Below are 18,576 nucleotides of genomic sequence, written 5' to 3' on the forward strand. Positions count from 1 at the left end.
TATATATATATATATATATATATATATATATATATATATATATATATATATATATATATATATATATATATATATATATATATATATATATATATATATATATATATATATATATATATATATATATATATATATATATATATATATATATATATATATATATATATATATATATATATGGTACCTACTATTCAAATGTCTGAATGATTTCAAAAGGTACGTTGAAATTAATTTCAAAATGTTGTGGTCACGATGAAGTTTGTTAAAAGTAATGTAATTTGACGCTGACGATAAAAGATCGCATAAAAAAATGAAGACAGAAAAGAATCGATAATATTTTTGAATTACAATGACACCTATATGCTACACAGAAAAATAAAACAAGAAATTAGACTTTGACATGTTTTTGTGTAAATTTTATATATTTATACGAGTATATTTATACATACACTCACTCACACACACACACACACACACACACACATATATATATATATATATATATATATATATATATATATATATATATATATATATATATATATATATATATATATATATATATATATATATATATATATATATATATATATATATATATATATATATATATATATATATATATATATATATATATATATATATATATATATATATATATAATTTAAATATACACAATATATACTGAAAACAAAACGCCTTACATTTAATATCCTTTCGTACTGAATTTCAAACAGACAAAAAAATCAAACGAGACTATGTATGCAGACTTTTAAAAATGACGATATCAGATTCAAGCATCATCATTGTTCATATCAATCTCACTTGATAATTTTCATGAGGAACTCGTTATGAATATCCACAACTAGCCACACAGGCTCTGACTGTTCTTCTCTCCTTCCCAACAACACATGTACTCGGGAAAACAGGATTCTCAGCATATACCATACAGCTACAAAGACAAAACACAGCAATATATTTTTGCCACCCCTGAAATTACAGAGTGAGAGAACCCCTAAAGTGAGAGAACAGAATGAGGACGGTCTTAAAAGAGGCGACATGACCACATTCATAAGGACGTAAAATCTGGTGGTGTCAAAAATCTACGTAAACTTTTGATTTTCGCAATAGGGGGGCATGTATGACTAGATGTATGGATGAAAAGGAAGCTAGAAGTGTTTGTCTGGACGGAAGAGTGTGGCATTCCATCCTCTCTACCTACCCCTGCGGGGAAACGGCGTGATGGTAGTAGTTGTAAGTTGCGGGCTATCACAAAAAGGGTTCCATCGCCAAAAAAGTTTCAAAACCGCTGGAGTAAACAAATCATAATTTTTGGTACCTTTTTTAACGGGTAACTGTCACAATAATCCATTATTGTTATGGTAATTATTACGAGTACATTAATAATATAATTAAATAAAAACATGCATTGAATAATTTATAATTCCATAATTTCTCTAAATAATTTGGTACATTTTTATGTCTATCGTAAAGCAATAGCCATTGATTGTATGCCATTTTTAAAGTACTTTAATAGAATACATACACAGTGATATTATTTGAGTATATACATAATATAGTAGAACAAATCAATAAAACAACGGATAAGTTTTCTAATAAGTAAAATTACCTATTAGTGGTATAATAATAACGGCTATCAGTTAAAGATAATGCATTACCACCGACAAATCTACCAGGAAAACAGTAATAAAACGGAATTGACACACACGCAATCAGTACTCAATACCATTAGAGTTATTTGGGTCAATATTCGATGTAAAGATGTTAGTAATGACATACAATACAAAATACACACAACACCAGCAAAGTATTTCACACAAAATTAAGTTTAGTCCTATCTTTTTTATGTACTTTACTGCCATCTGTGTTTTAGTAGCATTGCATTAAATGAATTTTTTATGTAGAGACATCTATTGCTCAGTAGATTAAACTTGTTTACAAATAATAATAAAATAAAATAAAACATTAGAGTCTACGGTTTTCACATTTTGTCAAGAGATGGCAATCACTATTTTTAATTATAAAACTAACATTTTATTATTATAAAATTATCTTTTAATAATTTCACAATTTTTATTTATTTTATAACAAACTAGCCTAACTAGAGTGATTAAGTCACTCTAGTTAGGCTAGTTTGTTTAAATTAAATACCACATATAAAAGCTTTAAATTCTCTTTTTAGCTTGAGACACCTGTAATATATCTAACCCAATGGTGCATAGGGCAATATATCGTATTGACGCAGTGTTATCCTAATCGTTACCTTCATGAAGGCAAGGTGATCACTCCTACGCTTCCTGTAATATATATGTATATCTAGAAATAAATAAAAAAAATCGAGTAACTTTCCGAATTTCATTTATTATAAATTATACATAATCAAAGATTCACAAAATTAATAAATATTCAAAACAACGCATAATAATGTAAAAACAACTTATTTACCTATTAACTATAATGGTGTCATCTGTACGTTATATTATTACACGATATTTCATTTTGTATTTTTGTACAGAATAAATAATTTGGTAATTTGAAGCTATCGTGAGAGCACTTCAGCTACACATTCATACACATTTATATATATATATATATATATATATATATATATATATATATATATATATATATATATATATATATATATATATATATATATATATATATATATATATATATATATTTATATATATATATGATAATCCCTTTCCGCACCCCAATGGTGCATAGGGCACTGCTTCATATAAATGCAGTGTTATCTCGATCGATTACACTTGAAGGAAAGGTGATCAGCCCTCCACTTCAGGTACCAGTTCAGTGTAATATTGAATAAACATTTGAGTGAAAAAATCACAATATTTATTAAACTCCCCTGGGAATCTAACCCGGGACCTCCAGAACGGTAGGCGATATTTATATATATATATATATATATATATATATATATATATATATATATATATATATATATATATATATATATATATATATATATATATATATATATATATATATATATATATATATATATATATATATATATATATATATATATATATATATATATATATATATATATATATATATATATATATATATATATATATATATATATATATATATATATATATATATATATATATATATATATATATATATATATATATATATATATATATATATATATATATATATATATATATATATATATATTTATATTTATATATATATATATATTTGGGAATCAAATATTTCAATGTAAATCAATATAATATACAAACAAAAAAACTATTTTATCTTTTATAATTAAAAACAATGATTGCAAGTTCCTTTTCAAGCACAAGAGCTTATTCTATTTTTTTGAGAGAAACAGCATAATTAGTATTAAAATGCGTTAAAAGTAGAAATGTCGAATGAATTCAATTATAATATTTCACTATCACTTTATTTAAAAATAAAAAAAGTAAATTGTGATTGTTTAAAGATATTTCAAATATGCGGTTCATTTGCGTTAATTTATAACAATTCTCATTTTAGATTTATTTTCACTATGTAAAAAGTTCATGAATTTAAAACGGGCATATAAATAATATGAGTGTTTATATTATATTTTTGTCAGGTAGCTGACGTGCTTTCACGATAGTAAATAAGATCCGTTTGTATGTAGAGAGATATACGTAGAGTATGTATTTAATAAAAATAATGTGTAGGTATATATTAATTAATTTTATATTTACAAAGAGTTTTCACTATTTACTTGTGGTCAAATTTATTTACCTAATACATAATAGCTTACACCTGTCCCCAAATTGATACAATTTATTTTTGAAAGATAACAAGAAAATAAGATATAAAAATCAAAATTTTGTAAAACCAAAATATGTATTTTGGCATATTTTCTTATTGTGCGAAAGTAAGGAAGATTAAAAAAAAAAAAATTATTTTTTGTTGTGGTTAGAATATTGAAAATTATAAATAAAATTTGATTTCTGTATCGATTAAATCAGAACAAACTATGAAATTAATATATTAATAAATTGTATTAATAACGGGACAACGTAAAAATACACAATTGGATTGATAAATGATTCAATGATGACATACAACATTAGTCCAGGCGCTACGTTATATAAAAAATCAAAAAACTTTCATTGAGGTAAATGAATATAAACTGCTAAATCAAAAATTTTGTAGTTTCGAGAGTGTGAATACCAATATTACCATCTCTTTGAATTATTTTTCTTTTAAGCCTTACGGGCACGCAATGGTGCATAGAGCACTGCATCGTATCGACGCAGTGTTATCTTGATAGTTTATGCATGAATGCAGAGTGATCAGTCCTGCCCACCAGTCTAAATTAATATTAATCAAATATTCTTTCTTATCCGCACTCAATTATGCATAGGGCACTGAATCGTTTAGATAAACAGTTTAGATAATACATGTATTTTGATAAAATCGTTGATTAAATGAAGGAATGGTGATCAGTACTGAGACTCACGTACCAGTCCAGTGTAAATAACAAATTAAATATAAATATATAAAATAATATAAAAAATTAATAAATAAAATAACAAATTTACAGTGAATAACCACTTACTATTTTTAATAAAAATTATTTTTGAGGTACATAGCGATGGGACTTCATTTGTAATCATTACGTAACCATTTATCATAAACCTTTGTTTAATAAATTGAAATTAACAATATCATTAGGTGTAAATATTTAATAATACTATTTTATTGCTTAGGTTTGAGTAGCAGCTCGGTGTTAATTAGCTTTGATTATTATAAACAATTAAACACTTGGACGTTCATAATGTATATATTGCTTTTGTTCATAAAAAGTATGTACATAACATTGCTTGCATAGTCCGAGAGTCTAAACAAGGACATATAGAAATTTAATGTCGCCATCCTGAAAAAGGATGTTTATATCGTGGGTATATTGGCAAAAAAAAATTAAATCGAAAATATGCAATTTTGACTTAATGGTCCAAATTATAAAGTATTCAACGTTCTATAAACTGGCAAAATACACTAAGTAGTTTGAAATGTCATATTTATGTAGTTTTAAATGCAAACTCAACTTTAAGTTTAATTTGCGGGTATTTTATTCAGGCTGAAAGCTTTAAATAACCTGGATTATTCAAACGGGGATTTTAGAGTTAATGTTTTTGCCAGTATACCCACGATGTTTAGTTGATCCAAAAATAACAAATAGTTTTTACTTCAAATTCAAGTCGACATATAATTTAACCTCACAATAGTTATTAAATTTTATTAGACATAGCAAGAACTATGTGATTCCACACTAAAGTTTTTCTCGTTTTTAGTTGATTTTTCAGGGCTTTCAGAATCCATTTTCCATCGCCACAAACGTTTTTGTTCAAAATCATTTTCAGTTTTTGGATAACGTTTTCTGTACGTTCTTCCGATCACAGGTTTTTTATAACTTTCAGGACCTTAAAAATGTTTAATTTCATTCACAACTGACGTGGGAAAATTAAACTCATCCTGTATTTACTGAGTGTTGATGATTCGACCACGATTAAAAAATGGCAGCTTTAAACATATATCGCTTATAGGCCTCATCAATGTCAATTTATTTGATTGAAAATACCCAAGAAAAATCAGTAGTGTCCCGAATTATTAACCTAAATAAGGGAGATTATACGTCGATAATTCAGAAAAAATCTTGAACGAGCTCGCATGTGACAAGATTATCAGTGCATATTTTTTAAAGACATTTTAAGCATAGAATCACATTTTTCTCACATTGGGTAATAATTATAATTCTAAAGTGATGAATAAGTTCTGAAGGTTATTATTTTTATTATTTTTTGGATCGACCTAGTATTGAGTGAGCAAGTTTACATAGAATATTAATTTTACAAACAATACAACGTCTATATAATAATTAGTATATCATAAAAGATGTAAAAATTAGCGAGTACCACTGTCAATATGTTAGAAACATTCACAATTTGTTCATTATTCAATTCACTTAACAATTAATTCTTGCATGATTTTTGTTTTTTGTTGGGATTCCAATACAATGAAACATGTGTAAGAAAGTATATTATAGAAAAAGCTTACTGAACTTTTTCTACGATGTTTTCTGTGTGTAACCTGTACATACTGTTAGTTTGAAATCGATAAAATAAAAATCGAAAAATAAAGACATTCGTTTATTTAAGTATGTTATATTACCCTGTGAAGATATCTCAAGAAAAAGATTGATCATTTCATTTTCTTGTACTCGTACTTTATAGCAATGGTAATAATGCAACAATTTAATTAATTTCAAATAAATTTTATATATTTTTGATCTCTGCAAAACCGGACTATTATCACACTATGAGGGTATCAATAAGGGAATTTTGTTCTCCTCCATAGTGTAGTGGTTACCGCGTTTAGCTAGAGATTCCGGGTTTGATTCCTAGGGGGGTCAAAATAAAAATTATTTTGATTTTTTACTCTCATTTATTAATTTTTGTTTATTTATCACCCTGGACTTGCACCTGAAACCCAGGACTAGTCAAAATGCCTTTATTTGATTGACGACCAAGAAAACATTGCTTTGATGCGATTCAGAGTATCCTATGGGTGCAATTCAGGGTGAGAAGAAGTAGAAAAATTAGAGAATATGTAAATCAGTATTTTTTTATTTTGATTTAAAGTTTCATAAATGTAATGTACCTGAGTCTTTTAAGATGTTGTTAATAAATATTTGCATTATGAAACAAAAACTTTTCAATTTTTTGCCAATGGCATTCGATATTAATTCCTATTAATATAAAAAACAATTAAAACTTTTTTTCTTTTTAATAAGATTCATAATTTTCCATTGAAAAATACGATAAGAATATGTTGTCAGGAAACAGATGCCCTGTGCCTTTTTTCGTATTAATAAATTATAATTTCGATGTAAAAAGATTATACATACATAAGGCTTTTATTTCTTTTGGTCGATGTATTAAAATGATTAATAAATTTCATCGTTAAAGAACAAATAATTTTATTTTTAAAAATTGTATTATTTTTTCATATCTTGTCACCATTTTTTTCATACATATTTAATGGATTTTTAATGACAGAGGTACTCACTTAAAATTCAAAAATAAAAAATAAACATAAAAAATCACAACATTTTATTTCTTTGGGCGTTCAACAATGTATCCAAATTAAATTTTACCTTTTTAATTAATGTAAAAACTGATTGACTAATATTGTAACGTTAGATTTAATACTCATACTTAAGATAGTGTTTTAACCACTTCATGCCTTTATTTTTTTTAAAAAATAAAATGGAACTTGAAAGATAATTGTCCCCCATGCTTCAGAATTTGACTATTTAAAATACTCAAATATTAGATTTTTAAGTATTGAAATTGTTATGAATGGGCTGGTTACAAATATTTTTTATTACTGTCATTTAATCTAAGAACTTCATAATTATATTTTTTTTTAAATCCCAATGAGGTTTTTGTAAATAAATATATACTATATAAACCACCTAGGTGTCCAAAAGGACACCCTGTGAATATGCAAAAAGATAATTTTTTAATGGAGTGTCAAACAGAATAATTACTGTAAGCATTTTTATAATTTCGTCAAAATCAGCCGCTATAAGTAACGCAAAACCTCGCACAATTAAACATTAAAAAAATAATACGACGTAGAACGAATTGAAAACGAGCATACGTTATACAGACAAAATACATCAACCACTTTGTATCACATACGTCATTAAGTTGCATTTTTTATATAAATAATAACAATGAAATGTTAAAAGTCCATCATTAAATGGTCTTTGTTTTAAATAATTAAAAAGGTAAGATTTAATTACAAAATTGGATAAAAGGCTATAAAATTTGATAAAATTACTGTCAAATCAACCAATGAAACAAGAATATAAAAATAAGTTTAAGAATAAAATAAAATACAGTGTTTTATTTTTATATATAATTTTATACATATAATATTTTTATATATATAAATAAGAAGGTACAAGAGTTCATATAATATATGAATAATATATATTATATAGAATAATTAATAAGGCGCGTCTAACTATTTTTCTTAATAGTCTTTCTCACAAAGCTTATAATGAGTTTTTTTACAAAATAAATTTCAACAAGCTTAATTCTAATATCTCTATAAGTGTAGGACCTAAAAGCTACAAATGTTAATTAACTTTTGAATTTGTTTATTGACTTATTCCTGAAACCATGTGAGGCATTTGCGATCTTTAAGTACACATTTGTTCTGGTTTCTTTAATTACATTTTTAAAAGCTCTGTTTAGAAAACTACCTTTATATTTTGCCATTCTATGCTATGAAGACACGGTGTGGGTACAATTTAAAGAATTCTTGTGTAAGAACCAGTAAAAGATATTACTAAATATTCGAAAACGTCACCCATTTTATGTGCAAGTGTGTGAAAAAGTTTTGATCATTTTTGCAAATGAGAATCTACGATAATGTTTGGAAGAGGTCTTTATATCCATGTAAATAACAAAACCTATTGAAATATATAGTACATTTTTATGAAAAAAATCTATACTCTACTTCAATCGTTTTAGTGCTAAAATTTAATACAATCTACTCTATTTTTAAATAGTAAATCTGATTTAGAAAAAATGAAAGCCGACTAAATGAATTTCAAACATTTAATCGTTATTGCCTGATGGATATCCCATTTTCGTAAAATATTGCTTTTAAGAATTTCTCAGGAACTCAATTGTACAATTCGTTTTAAAAATTAAAGCTAAATAGAATAAAACAATAATCAATTCCTTATAAAAAGATTATGAAATACTTTTGCCCTAATATATTAAGCTATAATTAAACTCAGTCATGTATCACACAAAATTAGTAAAGTTGTTTTGTGAGACTTCAAAATTCCCTATTAAGTTACTGTAGAATATCCCAAGGAGAATATTGCTCAGTCATTCGAAATATACAGTTGCGTCATTCGAAATATACAGTTGCGTCAAATGAATATATGATTACTTACAATACCTAAAATCGTTTTCATCTTTAACAAGCTTTAAAACTTTAATAAAGTTCAAGTTACCATAACCTACGCGATAACCGATTGCTCAAATTGCTACTTTTCGTAATCTTATATTTTAGAATGGGTGCATTATTATTTATTATTTTAGCGACTCATGGAACTTCGTGACGCAAAATATATTTAATAGTAATATGTTATGTGGACCTCGGTGATGTATAATATTTAAATATAATATATACTCATTGAAACTATCAGCTAGGCTTCTGGTAAGCGGAGAACGGCCGCTAAAGGAAGTCTCTCGGCTGTGGCGGGGATGACGGCCCGGGAGGAGTGGGGGCTGCTCCTTTCGCTTTGCTCTTGGACCTTCGTTTCCTTAACATAAGAGGGCCGAGTCCATTTCCACCCGTAGAAGGCCCCGCGACGATCGACGGTTGAGGCACTTCGCTACTGGGAGGTTCTCCGGGAGAAGCTTGAGAACCCGAAGAGCTGTTCCCAGAGAGCCGAGTCACCAGTTCTCCTAACAGTTCTTCCATTCTTCCCATCTTTTGATTCAATCGCTGGATTTCTAATTTTACGTCAACTTTAAAGTCCATCATGTTAGCCATTAGGTCTCTACAGTCTGGGGGGTCGGGCGCGGCGTACAGCAGGGCAGCCGCTGGGTCCCTTAGCCCGCAGTCGTACGAATCTACTTTTCTTAAACTAAGCGATCTATCGATGCGTGCTCTTTCTCTAACCATATCTTCTACTTCTACGATTTCTTCTATGGTGTCTTGTCTTTTGACTTGCGCGGGTGTAGATGTGGATAACTTCTGCAGTTTTGGGAAGACTTTGTTTCCTGAGGCGTGCGGCGGAGCGGCTGATCCCGATCCCGAGGAAGACGAGGAGTTGGGTCTCTCCTTGGCAGCCGCGGCAGTGTCTCTAGCGCTGAGACTTCTGGTGAAGGAAGGAGGGGGAGGAACAGGCTCGGATCCTGAGTCCAGACTGGAGCTTCCTAACAACCTCCCCCACTTGCTGGGCCTCTTGCCCACCGCTACTACCGGCCCCGCTGTGCTGGTCCCCGAAACAGAGCCGTCGTCCTTCTCCGCCACGGCTGACAGCTTCGTGGTTGAAGGAGGACGACTCGAGCTCTTTTCGTCACTGGTATCACCTTTCTCAGCGTCCGTGCCGCTTGCAGGTGGTGCGGCGGTAGGAGTATGGACCGCTCTATCCCGTCTAAACTTTGAGAATATTTTCCTCACTAAATGGTCTTGGGACTGATCGAGTTGCGGTTCATTCTTTCTTCTTTCCGCCAATTCTTTTTCTCTTCTGACGTCGGCTACCTTTCTGAATATAAGTCTATGCCTAAGGTTGTATGTCAAAATTAGATTTCGCGCAAAACTATTTGCAAAAGCTTGATAAAAGTCGAGAACTTCTAATAATTTGTCTCTTTTAATAGTATGGAGATCACAATACGTCAGCGCCCTGACGTTGGCCGCTGATTGTCCAACGGCGCTGTCTTTCCAAAACGAGTCACCAAATACGTCTCCTTTACCTGTTTTTAAACAAAACTATTAGTGAATCATTTCTTAAATATTGATGAAAACAAAAAATGCGGGAAAATAGACTAATGATCATTTGATTGATGAATCGGATATTAATAATTTTAATACTCGGACATTTCCAAGATAACACTACAACCTTTTGTTAAATAATGCCAATATTATTTATTATATCAGACACTGGATTATCTACCGTAGGGATGAAATGTCAATATTTTTGTTGTCTCAACTTGATAAGAAACAAAATCTCGTTTATACATTTGTGTGAAGTTCACCATTCTGCCCATTATTGAAAATCCATATAGCATTAATTCTTGAATATGCAATGTTCAAATGGAATATACTAGTACTTCACTAATTGCTTAACTGATGTCGCTATAATCGGCCATATTTTTAAATGTATCGAAAACCGAACCGACTTGCGAAAGGTTTCACGACCATTGCACATTTACAGGTTTCAAGAATTAATGAAATATGGATACTGAGTAATATACAAAATGGTTGCAAAAGACAACTAAATGCCAAGTTGTAAGCCCTGGGATGCTGATATTTCCATCTTCATTCATATAAATCTTCCTATTCTTTATACATGTATTTAACCTGCACCCTTATTTGTTCGTGTAAGTTTGTTAATGAAAAACCAATTGATGGAAAACATTCAAACAATTTGTTTTGCACTGAATTTCATTTCTTGTAATATGTTTTTCATTGTTTGTGAACCATATTTTTTTAAAGCTACATATCCCTGATAAGATAAATAGAAATACGACAGTACTTTAAGTGGGTCCAAGCGCTGGGTTTGTTCACATTGGAAATATTTATGTATTGATGCTACGTATCAATATAATAATATATGAATAGATATGTATATGAATATCAATATGTTAATATATATAGCTTTATGAATTTCAATATATAATTATATGAATAGCTAGGTATCTGTTGCGTATGTTTTCTGTTTTATGTGTTTACTGTTTTTTTTGCTGTTGCCTTATAGCACTTATTTTTACTTTATTGCTCTTCTTTGTTTATTTTTTAAATTGTGTTTTTTTTTTTTTTTACTTTAACTCTAAATTAAGTCTGCCTAATAATCTTCCTAACGTTTGCTATATTCTATTCTTGCTGTTTACTTTTAACTCATTTAACATTAGTCAAATTTTGTCCGCCTCCGTGGTGTAATGGTCAGCGTGTTTAGCTACCGTGCTGGAGGTCCCGGGTTCGATTCCCAGGGGGGGGTGAAAATAAATATTAGTGATATTACATTGTAATATTTATTTAATATTACCCTGGACTGGTTCCTGATGCGCAAGAGTTATCACCTTGCCTTCATGTAAGTAATGATCGAGATAACACGGCGTCAATTCGATGCAGTGCCCTATGCACCATTGGGTGTGGATAAGGGTTATAAGTAAGTAAGTAAGAAATTTTGTGATTGGAATATTACAATTACCTGTTTTATTTGTTATTCATTATTGTTGATGTATTTATGTTAATGTTATGTTAAATTTCTAAATAAATAATTAAAAAAGGAACGATAGATGCTCGATATCAAGTTGAGACAACTTTTGTTTAGTGACTGATTCCAGGATACTAGCATGACTCACCTAAAATGGCGACCACCTCATCATCCTGGATGACCTCCAAGCTGCCAGTGACGATGAAGCACAGGGAGTCTATGGACTCGCCGGTGTGGTAGAGCAGATCTCCTGGCGCGGAGTGTGACATGGTGAAGTGCATGGCCAGAGCCCGCAGGCAGCCGTCGGAGGCGAGTCGGAAGGCGGGGTGTTCGTTGAACACCTTACGGTTGAGGTGGACGCAAATATCTGCCTTCATATCCTTTGGGCAGTAATTTAGTACCTACGATTACAAAATGTAGATTATACATATAACAATAAAGAAAATATCTTCTCTGTCGAAGAAATATCTTCTCTGTGTCGGGCTGTGGTCCCGTGGTTAATGTATTAATGTCACGGACTTTTGAGTGAGCATATAAATAGAATGTCAGAAGAAAGACTTCCACGTATCGCCCTTCAAGGCAACCCTGAAGGACGCAGACCCCCAGGCAGACCCCTTCCGAATAGATGGAAAGAAAGCTGGGAGTCTACATCACAAGAATGACATGCGGAGGCACAAACAGATCCCTAGGATCTACAAAAAATAGAAGAAGACTCTTGAGTCAGAGTTTCTCGGTTCGAACCCACTCTACGACAATTTGATACCTAGTTCTTATAATGAAGTGACAGGTCAAATAAAAATTAATAATGCTAAATTATTGTTATTTTATTGTAACGTTCTTTCAATTAATATTTATGTATTGTTATTGTGACAATATGTCACAATGTGTCACTTAAGGAAAAAAAGTTTATTAAAATAAAATAAAATAACTTCCATATACACAACTGACATAGATAGATAGGAACATATCTTATATGTAAAATAATAATGTTATTTTAATGTCTAATTATTGTGTCGTATGTGGTCCCGTGGTTAGTGTAGCGGACCCTTGAGAGTTTCAGAGTTTCTCGGTTCTAACTCACTCTACCACAATTTGATACCATTATTATATATAATAATGTATAATAATGAGCAGCTAAAGCTCACAGAAAAAGTATGAATCTAAGTGTTTTTCTCAATAATAAAAAAAAACACAAATATTTCTCTTTTATTAAAAAAACAAGTAAATTTTGATTCATTTTTAATAAAAATATGTTGCAGAATTTAGATAATTGAAATTAAATAAGCACTTCACGGTGAAATAGAAACCCCTTGCTTTAGAAATGCATAAAAAATGTAAAATGGAAGTTGGAATCTAAAAATAACCTTGTTGCTTGAGATTAATTTACATAGTTGAAAGAGCTTTTAAATAAGTTAATTAAATCGTAAGTATTACGAACAAGTTAATTGATAACTTTAAACAATAATGTAACCTCCACTATTCTATCCGTGTTTTTGACATTCATTTCATTGGATTTATTCGAAATTGTATATATACAATATCCACTCAATCATTCGCGTATATTTGAAACGACATCTAGTGAGATTTTTGTGAAATAGATTTTTAAATTAAACTTAAAGTTGAATTTTATTTTTAAACCACATATAAGTATAAGACATTTTTAAACTACTTTGTGTTTTTTGTCAGTTTATACAAAGTTGAAAACTTTATAACATGCATCATAAAGCCAAAATTGCATACTTTCGAGTTAAAGGTTTTTGCCAGTAAACCACAATATAAATATTCTCATCAACGGATAAAAATATAATTACTTTATTTTCTAACACATTTTAATTATCACCAAGTTAATTTATCACTTTAAACAATTATGTGACCTCCACTTTTCTATCCGTGTTTTTGACATTCATTTCATTGGATTTATTCGAAATTGTATATATACAATATCCACTCAATCATTCACGTATATTTGAAACGACATCTAGTGAGATTTTTGTAAAATAGATTTTAATATTCCTTGACTTTGTATCCGAATTTCTTTCCGAATTATTAAAATGTATGTACCAATTTTTTTATGATTCTAATTTCGACCATTTAATTTAAACATGTATCTTTTTTTGTAAATACTAATTCATAAAGTTAGATAATTGAGCCAGCTGATGTAAGCTCTTAAGCCTTGTAAATACCCAAAAGACTTCCATATTCTTATATTATTAATATTTAAAGCATTTACTTTGTGGTCATTTTTACTTATTTATTTTTTTTACAAAAATGTTAATAAAATTAGTATATAACCACTCACCGAGATTTTGACGTCTACCGGTTTCGAGACGTACCCGTCTCTTCGTCAGGACAATCACTAACACAGCATGCAAACAATACTACCCTTCACCACCATAGCACCATTTACACACTCAAAACTACACAAATTGTCTAACACAGCATGCAATGTCGACCAAAAATCGCATGTGTTAGACATTTTGTGTAGTTTTGAGTGTGTAAATGGTGCTATGGTGGTGAAGGGTAGTATTGTTTGCATGCTATGTTAGTGATTGTCCTGACGAAGAGACGGGTACGTCTCGAAACCGGTAGACGTAAAAATCTCAGTGAGTGGTTATATACTAATTTTATTTACATTTTTGTAAAAAAAAAATAAGTACTTCCATATTCATTTCCCATAAAATTTATATGTCTATGTCAGACATATTGAATAAATACTTAAAAAGATAAATTAGTGCAAAATTTATTTTAAACATTTGTGCGTTCAATATTTTCATTCAGAAAAATTAAAATAAATGTAATGCATATATATATATATATATATATATATATATATATATATATATATATATATATATATATATATATATATATATATATATATATATATATATATATATATATATATATATATATATATATATATATAACAGTAAAACATAAAACATACAATAATGATTAAATATTTTACAATAAAATTTTCAGTAAAACAAAATGCATAATAGAGAGTGCTGAGAAAGGGAATCAAAAATTTGTTTTTATTAAATTGTAATATTGGATTTCACATTTCCAAGGTGATAGGAATCAAAAAAGATATAAAAATGGTTTTATAACATATATAAGGCAAAAAGTTGAATATCTTACAATGTGATATATTTACGAAACATACACATTTTCAATGCATTCCAAAACTTTAATCATAAAGTTTAATAATAATATTAAAATAAATTAAAACACGATTAATGGTTTTAGTGTGTTTATTTTTTAAACCAAAGTGTCAGCCGACAACGCGAAACAGCTGTCATAAAATAAATAATTTCACTACAACCAGAAATATTGTTCCGATTCATAGGAATAATAGTAATTCATGAAATTTTATACAGTAAATGCCAGTTCGAAAAACATAATAATGTGTATAATAAAACATTTAAAAAAAACTTGCAACATATTTATATAGATGGTCAGCTGGAGTATATCTCTTAAAGACAAAATAAAGAGTTCAGGCATTTGTGAAAACCTGGGTGTTACAGACATCAATAGTGAAGTAGAGGAAAGGCAGTTGAGATGGTATAGCATATACATAAGTCGTAGAGAACCAACTTATATTGTGAACCAGGCAATCCCCATGGATCTTCCTCGAAAGACATTTTAAGGAACACCAAATAATTCATGGTTGCTCCAGAAATATAACATGAAATATAACATCGAAGGCATGGCCTAGGTAACGTTGTCCATAATAGAAGCGCCTACAACGTGAGGACGAGGAGAGCTGATCTCAACAGTCTACAAAGACGATTATTGGGATGGAGTCGGGAAGAACATATTCATGACATCGAATCTAGAACCCCTAGCATAGTAGCTAAATGCGATAACCACGAGACCATGGAGCCGGATACAGATAGGACATTCATATCTGTTGTGTGATCTGACTTTGGTTTATTCTATGTATATCTAAATTACTTAGAGCTCTAAGTTATTGACCGCTTTAAATAAAAGACATATCTAGAATAACATTGGTACCATAAACCAAGCTAGGGCACAAAATGCCGGACCCTCTTCTATGTAGTGGAACGGAAGGATGACAGTCAACAGTCCGACTTCTTCTGAGGAGTTTTACGTGGTTTCTTCCCAGCAACGAGCAAATGCAGAGAAGTTCCTGATTGGTCCACACTAGATTCCTATTCTCTTCACAGTTATAATAAAATTTATTTTTTTAGTTAGAAGAAATAAAAATCCACTTAATGATCTATAAATCTTGTACATAATAAGCAAGGTAAATAATAAATGCAATTCCCATCTTTAAAAAAATCTAGAATGACACTTGTTAGCAACATACCCACATTTCTTAGAATATCATATGAACTGTGTTTTATATAGTTTCAGTATGTAAAAATACTCAATAAATAATGTCGTTTGGAGGTCATCTGTGCTATCAAATATTATTTTTTAATATCGTTTTTTAAATATTGTTTTTTAATATCTTTTTTAATATCAAAGATATTAAAAAACATTTGATCTTATTTAGATCAAAGGTTTCAAATTCAATAAATAATAGTTTTTATAATTTTATATATATAAATCTCATAGAAGCCAGTACATTGAACTATGTACCGGGCATTATGCTTTGGATTTGGACGCAAACAATCATAACAATAAAAATGTATCATAGTTGACCCCCACGCTAGAGCGTGGTATTTTAACACCAATAAAAGTATAAATTAACAATGGCAAAGAATTTCACTTCGCGGTGGTATGCTAAAAGGTGGCGTTAACATTCCAAGACCTTGTTTACATCCAAAAATTCGTAGACAATTTAATTTACCGGATCTGTTTTATTGAATACCATGGGAATTTCCGATTGTAAATTATGTATTTTTATGTTATTTATTACTTATTATATTTGCCGCTGGCGCCAGGTCCATTTCATGGATTTATCATACGTGAGATAAAAAGACTCCTTCGTTTTTTTTTGGTATAACCACGATGGCAATAAAATATATTATTCATTATAATTCTTCAGTGGAATAGTAGTTAGCACGTCGTACTACATGGCATATTTTGCATCAATGCAGAAATAAATATAAAAGCACATTTAATAAGATATATAAATAAGTGTTTTTTATATTCTTTTTGACATCTCATCAAAGATGAAGAAGACTATGGAAGTCTGTGTATTTACGGGGCTGACGACCGTCATCCACACGTAAAGTGATCGCATATCTTCATCTTTGATGAGATGTTAAAAATAATATGAAAAATAACTCCTATAATTGGAGGTAATCCAGATTTATGAACAAGTATTTGTACACACTCAAAATGTTGTATGTGTTTTTCAGTAAAATATTAAAATAATTAATTATTGACTGTTTATTTATTGCCCGTCGAGAGTTTTAGGGACCCCGAATACGTATCTTCATACGAAACAATATAGAAATCACCAGAAAATGATCTATCCGCACCCAACGGTGCTTAGGCCACTGCATCGATTCGACGCAGTGTTATCGTTATCGTTAATTGCATGACTGCAAGGTGACCAGTCCTACGCTTCCTGAACCAGTCCAGGGGGAAATTCAATAAAAATAAAATGTTTAGTTTTTGAGAAGACTTAAAAATGAAAACCTTTTTCCATATTAAGTTGATTTTATTCAATTTTTTATTTATTTATTTTATTTTTGCTTTATTATCTGATCTCTGTTTTTTCAACTTTAGTGAATATGTATGTATATATATATATATATATATATATATATATATATATATATATATATATATATATATATATATATATATATATATATATATATATATATATATATATATATATATATATATATATATATATATATATATATATATATATATATATATATATATATATCTATATATATATATATAAATATATATATATATATATATATAAATATATATATATATATATATATATATATATATATATATATATATATATATATATATATATATAAATATATATATATATATATATATATATATATATATATATATATATATATATATATATATATATATATATATATATAAATATATATATATATATATATATATATATATATATATATATATATATATATATATATATATATATATATATATATATATATATATATATATATATATATATATATATATATATATATATATATATATATATATATATATATATATATATATATATATATTTATATATATATATATACATATATACATATATTTTACTATGTTTCTTATTGGTTTTGTTGATTGATTTACATTATCCAATAAGTACATATATCATTCGATGATAATTACTATTGGTCAATAAACAAGCAAAATTGTACCATGTACATTGATTTTTAATGCACCATTTTTAAGTGGTATAAAAGAAATAAATTGCACTCTTTTGACAGGAGTTGTAGATTGGAAAATTATCATAAATAATAAAGGTTAAAAGGATATTAAATTTAATTATAACATTGATTTTTGATTTGGCATTTACTTTGTAAAATAACATGATGCTTTTAATA

The 18,576-nt window shown here is 28.6% G+C and overlaps 1 protein-coding gene across 1 annotated transcript in view; it reads right to left on the reverse strand.

The window, feature by feature from the left end:
* Positions 1-7,777: 7,777 nt before the first annotated feature.
* The window catches only part of eag (potassium voltage-gated channel protein ether a go-go), a 159,615-nt gene continuing 148,816 nt past the window's right edge, over positions 7,778-18,576 (reverse strand). Inside the window, exons 9-10 of the mRNA XM_088268420.1 lie at positions 12,186-12,438; positions 7,778-10,574 (exon numbers count right to left, since the gene is read on the reverse strand). Coding sequence (XP_088124546.1) covers positions 9,328-10,574; positions 12,186-12,438 — 1,500 coding nt within the window. The 3' untranslated portion in view covers positions 7,778-9,327. The remainder of the gene's footprint in view (positions 10,575-12,185; positions 12,439-18,576) is intronic.

The sequence above is a fragment of the Brachycentrus maculatus genome, unplaced genomic scaffold, assembly GCF_059751285.1.
Source record: "Brachycentrus maculatus isolate JH-2025_06_01 unplaced genomic scaffold, ASM5975128v1 h1tg000323l, whole genome shotgun sequence".
Taxonomy (NCBI): domain Eukaryota; kingdom Metazoa; phylum Arthropoda; class Insecta; order Trichoptera; family Brachycentridae; genus Brachycentrus; species Brachycentrus maculatus.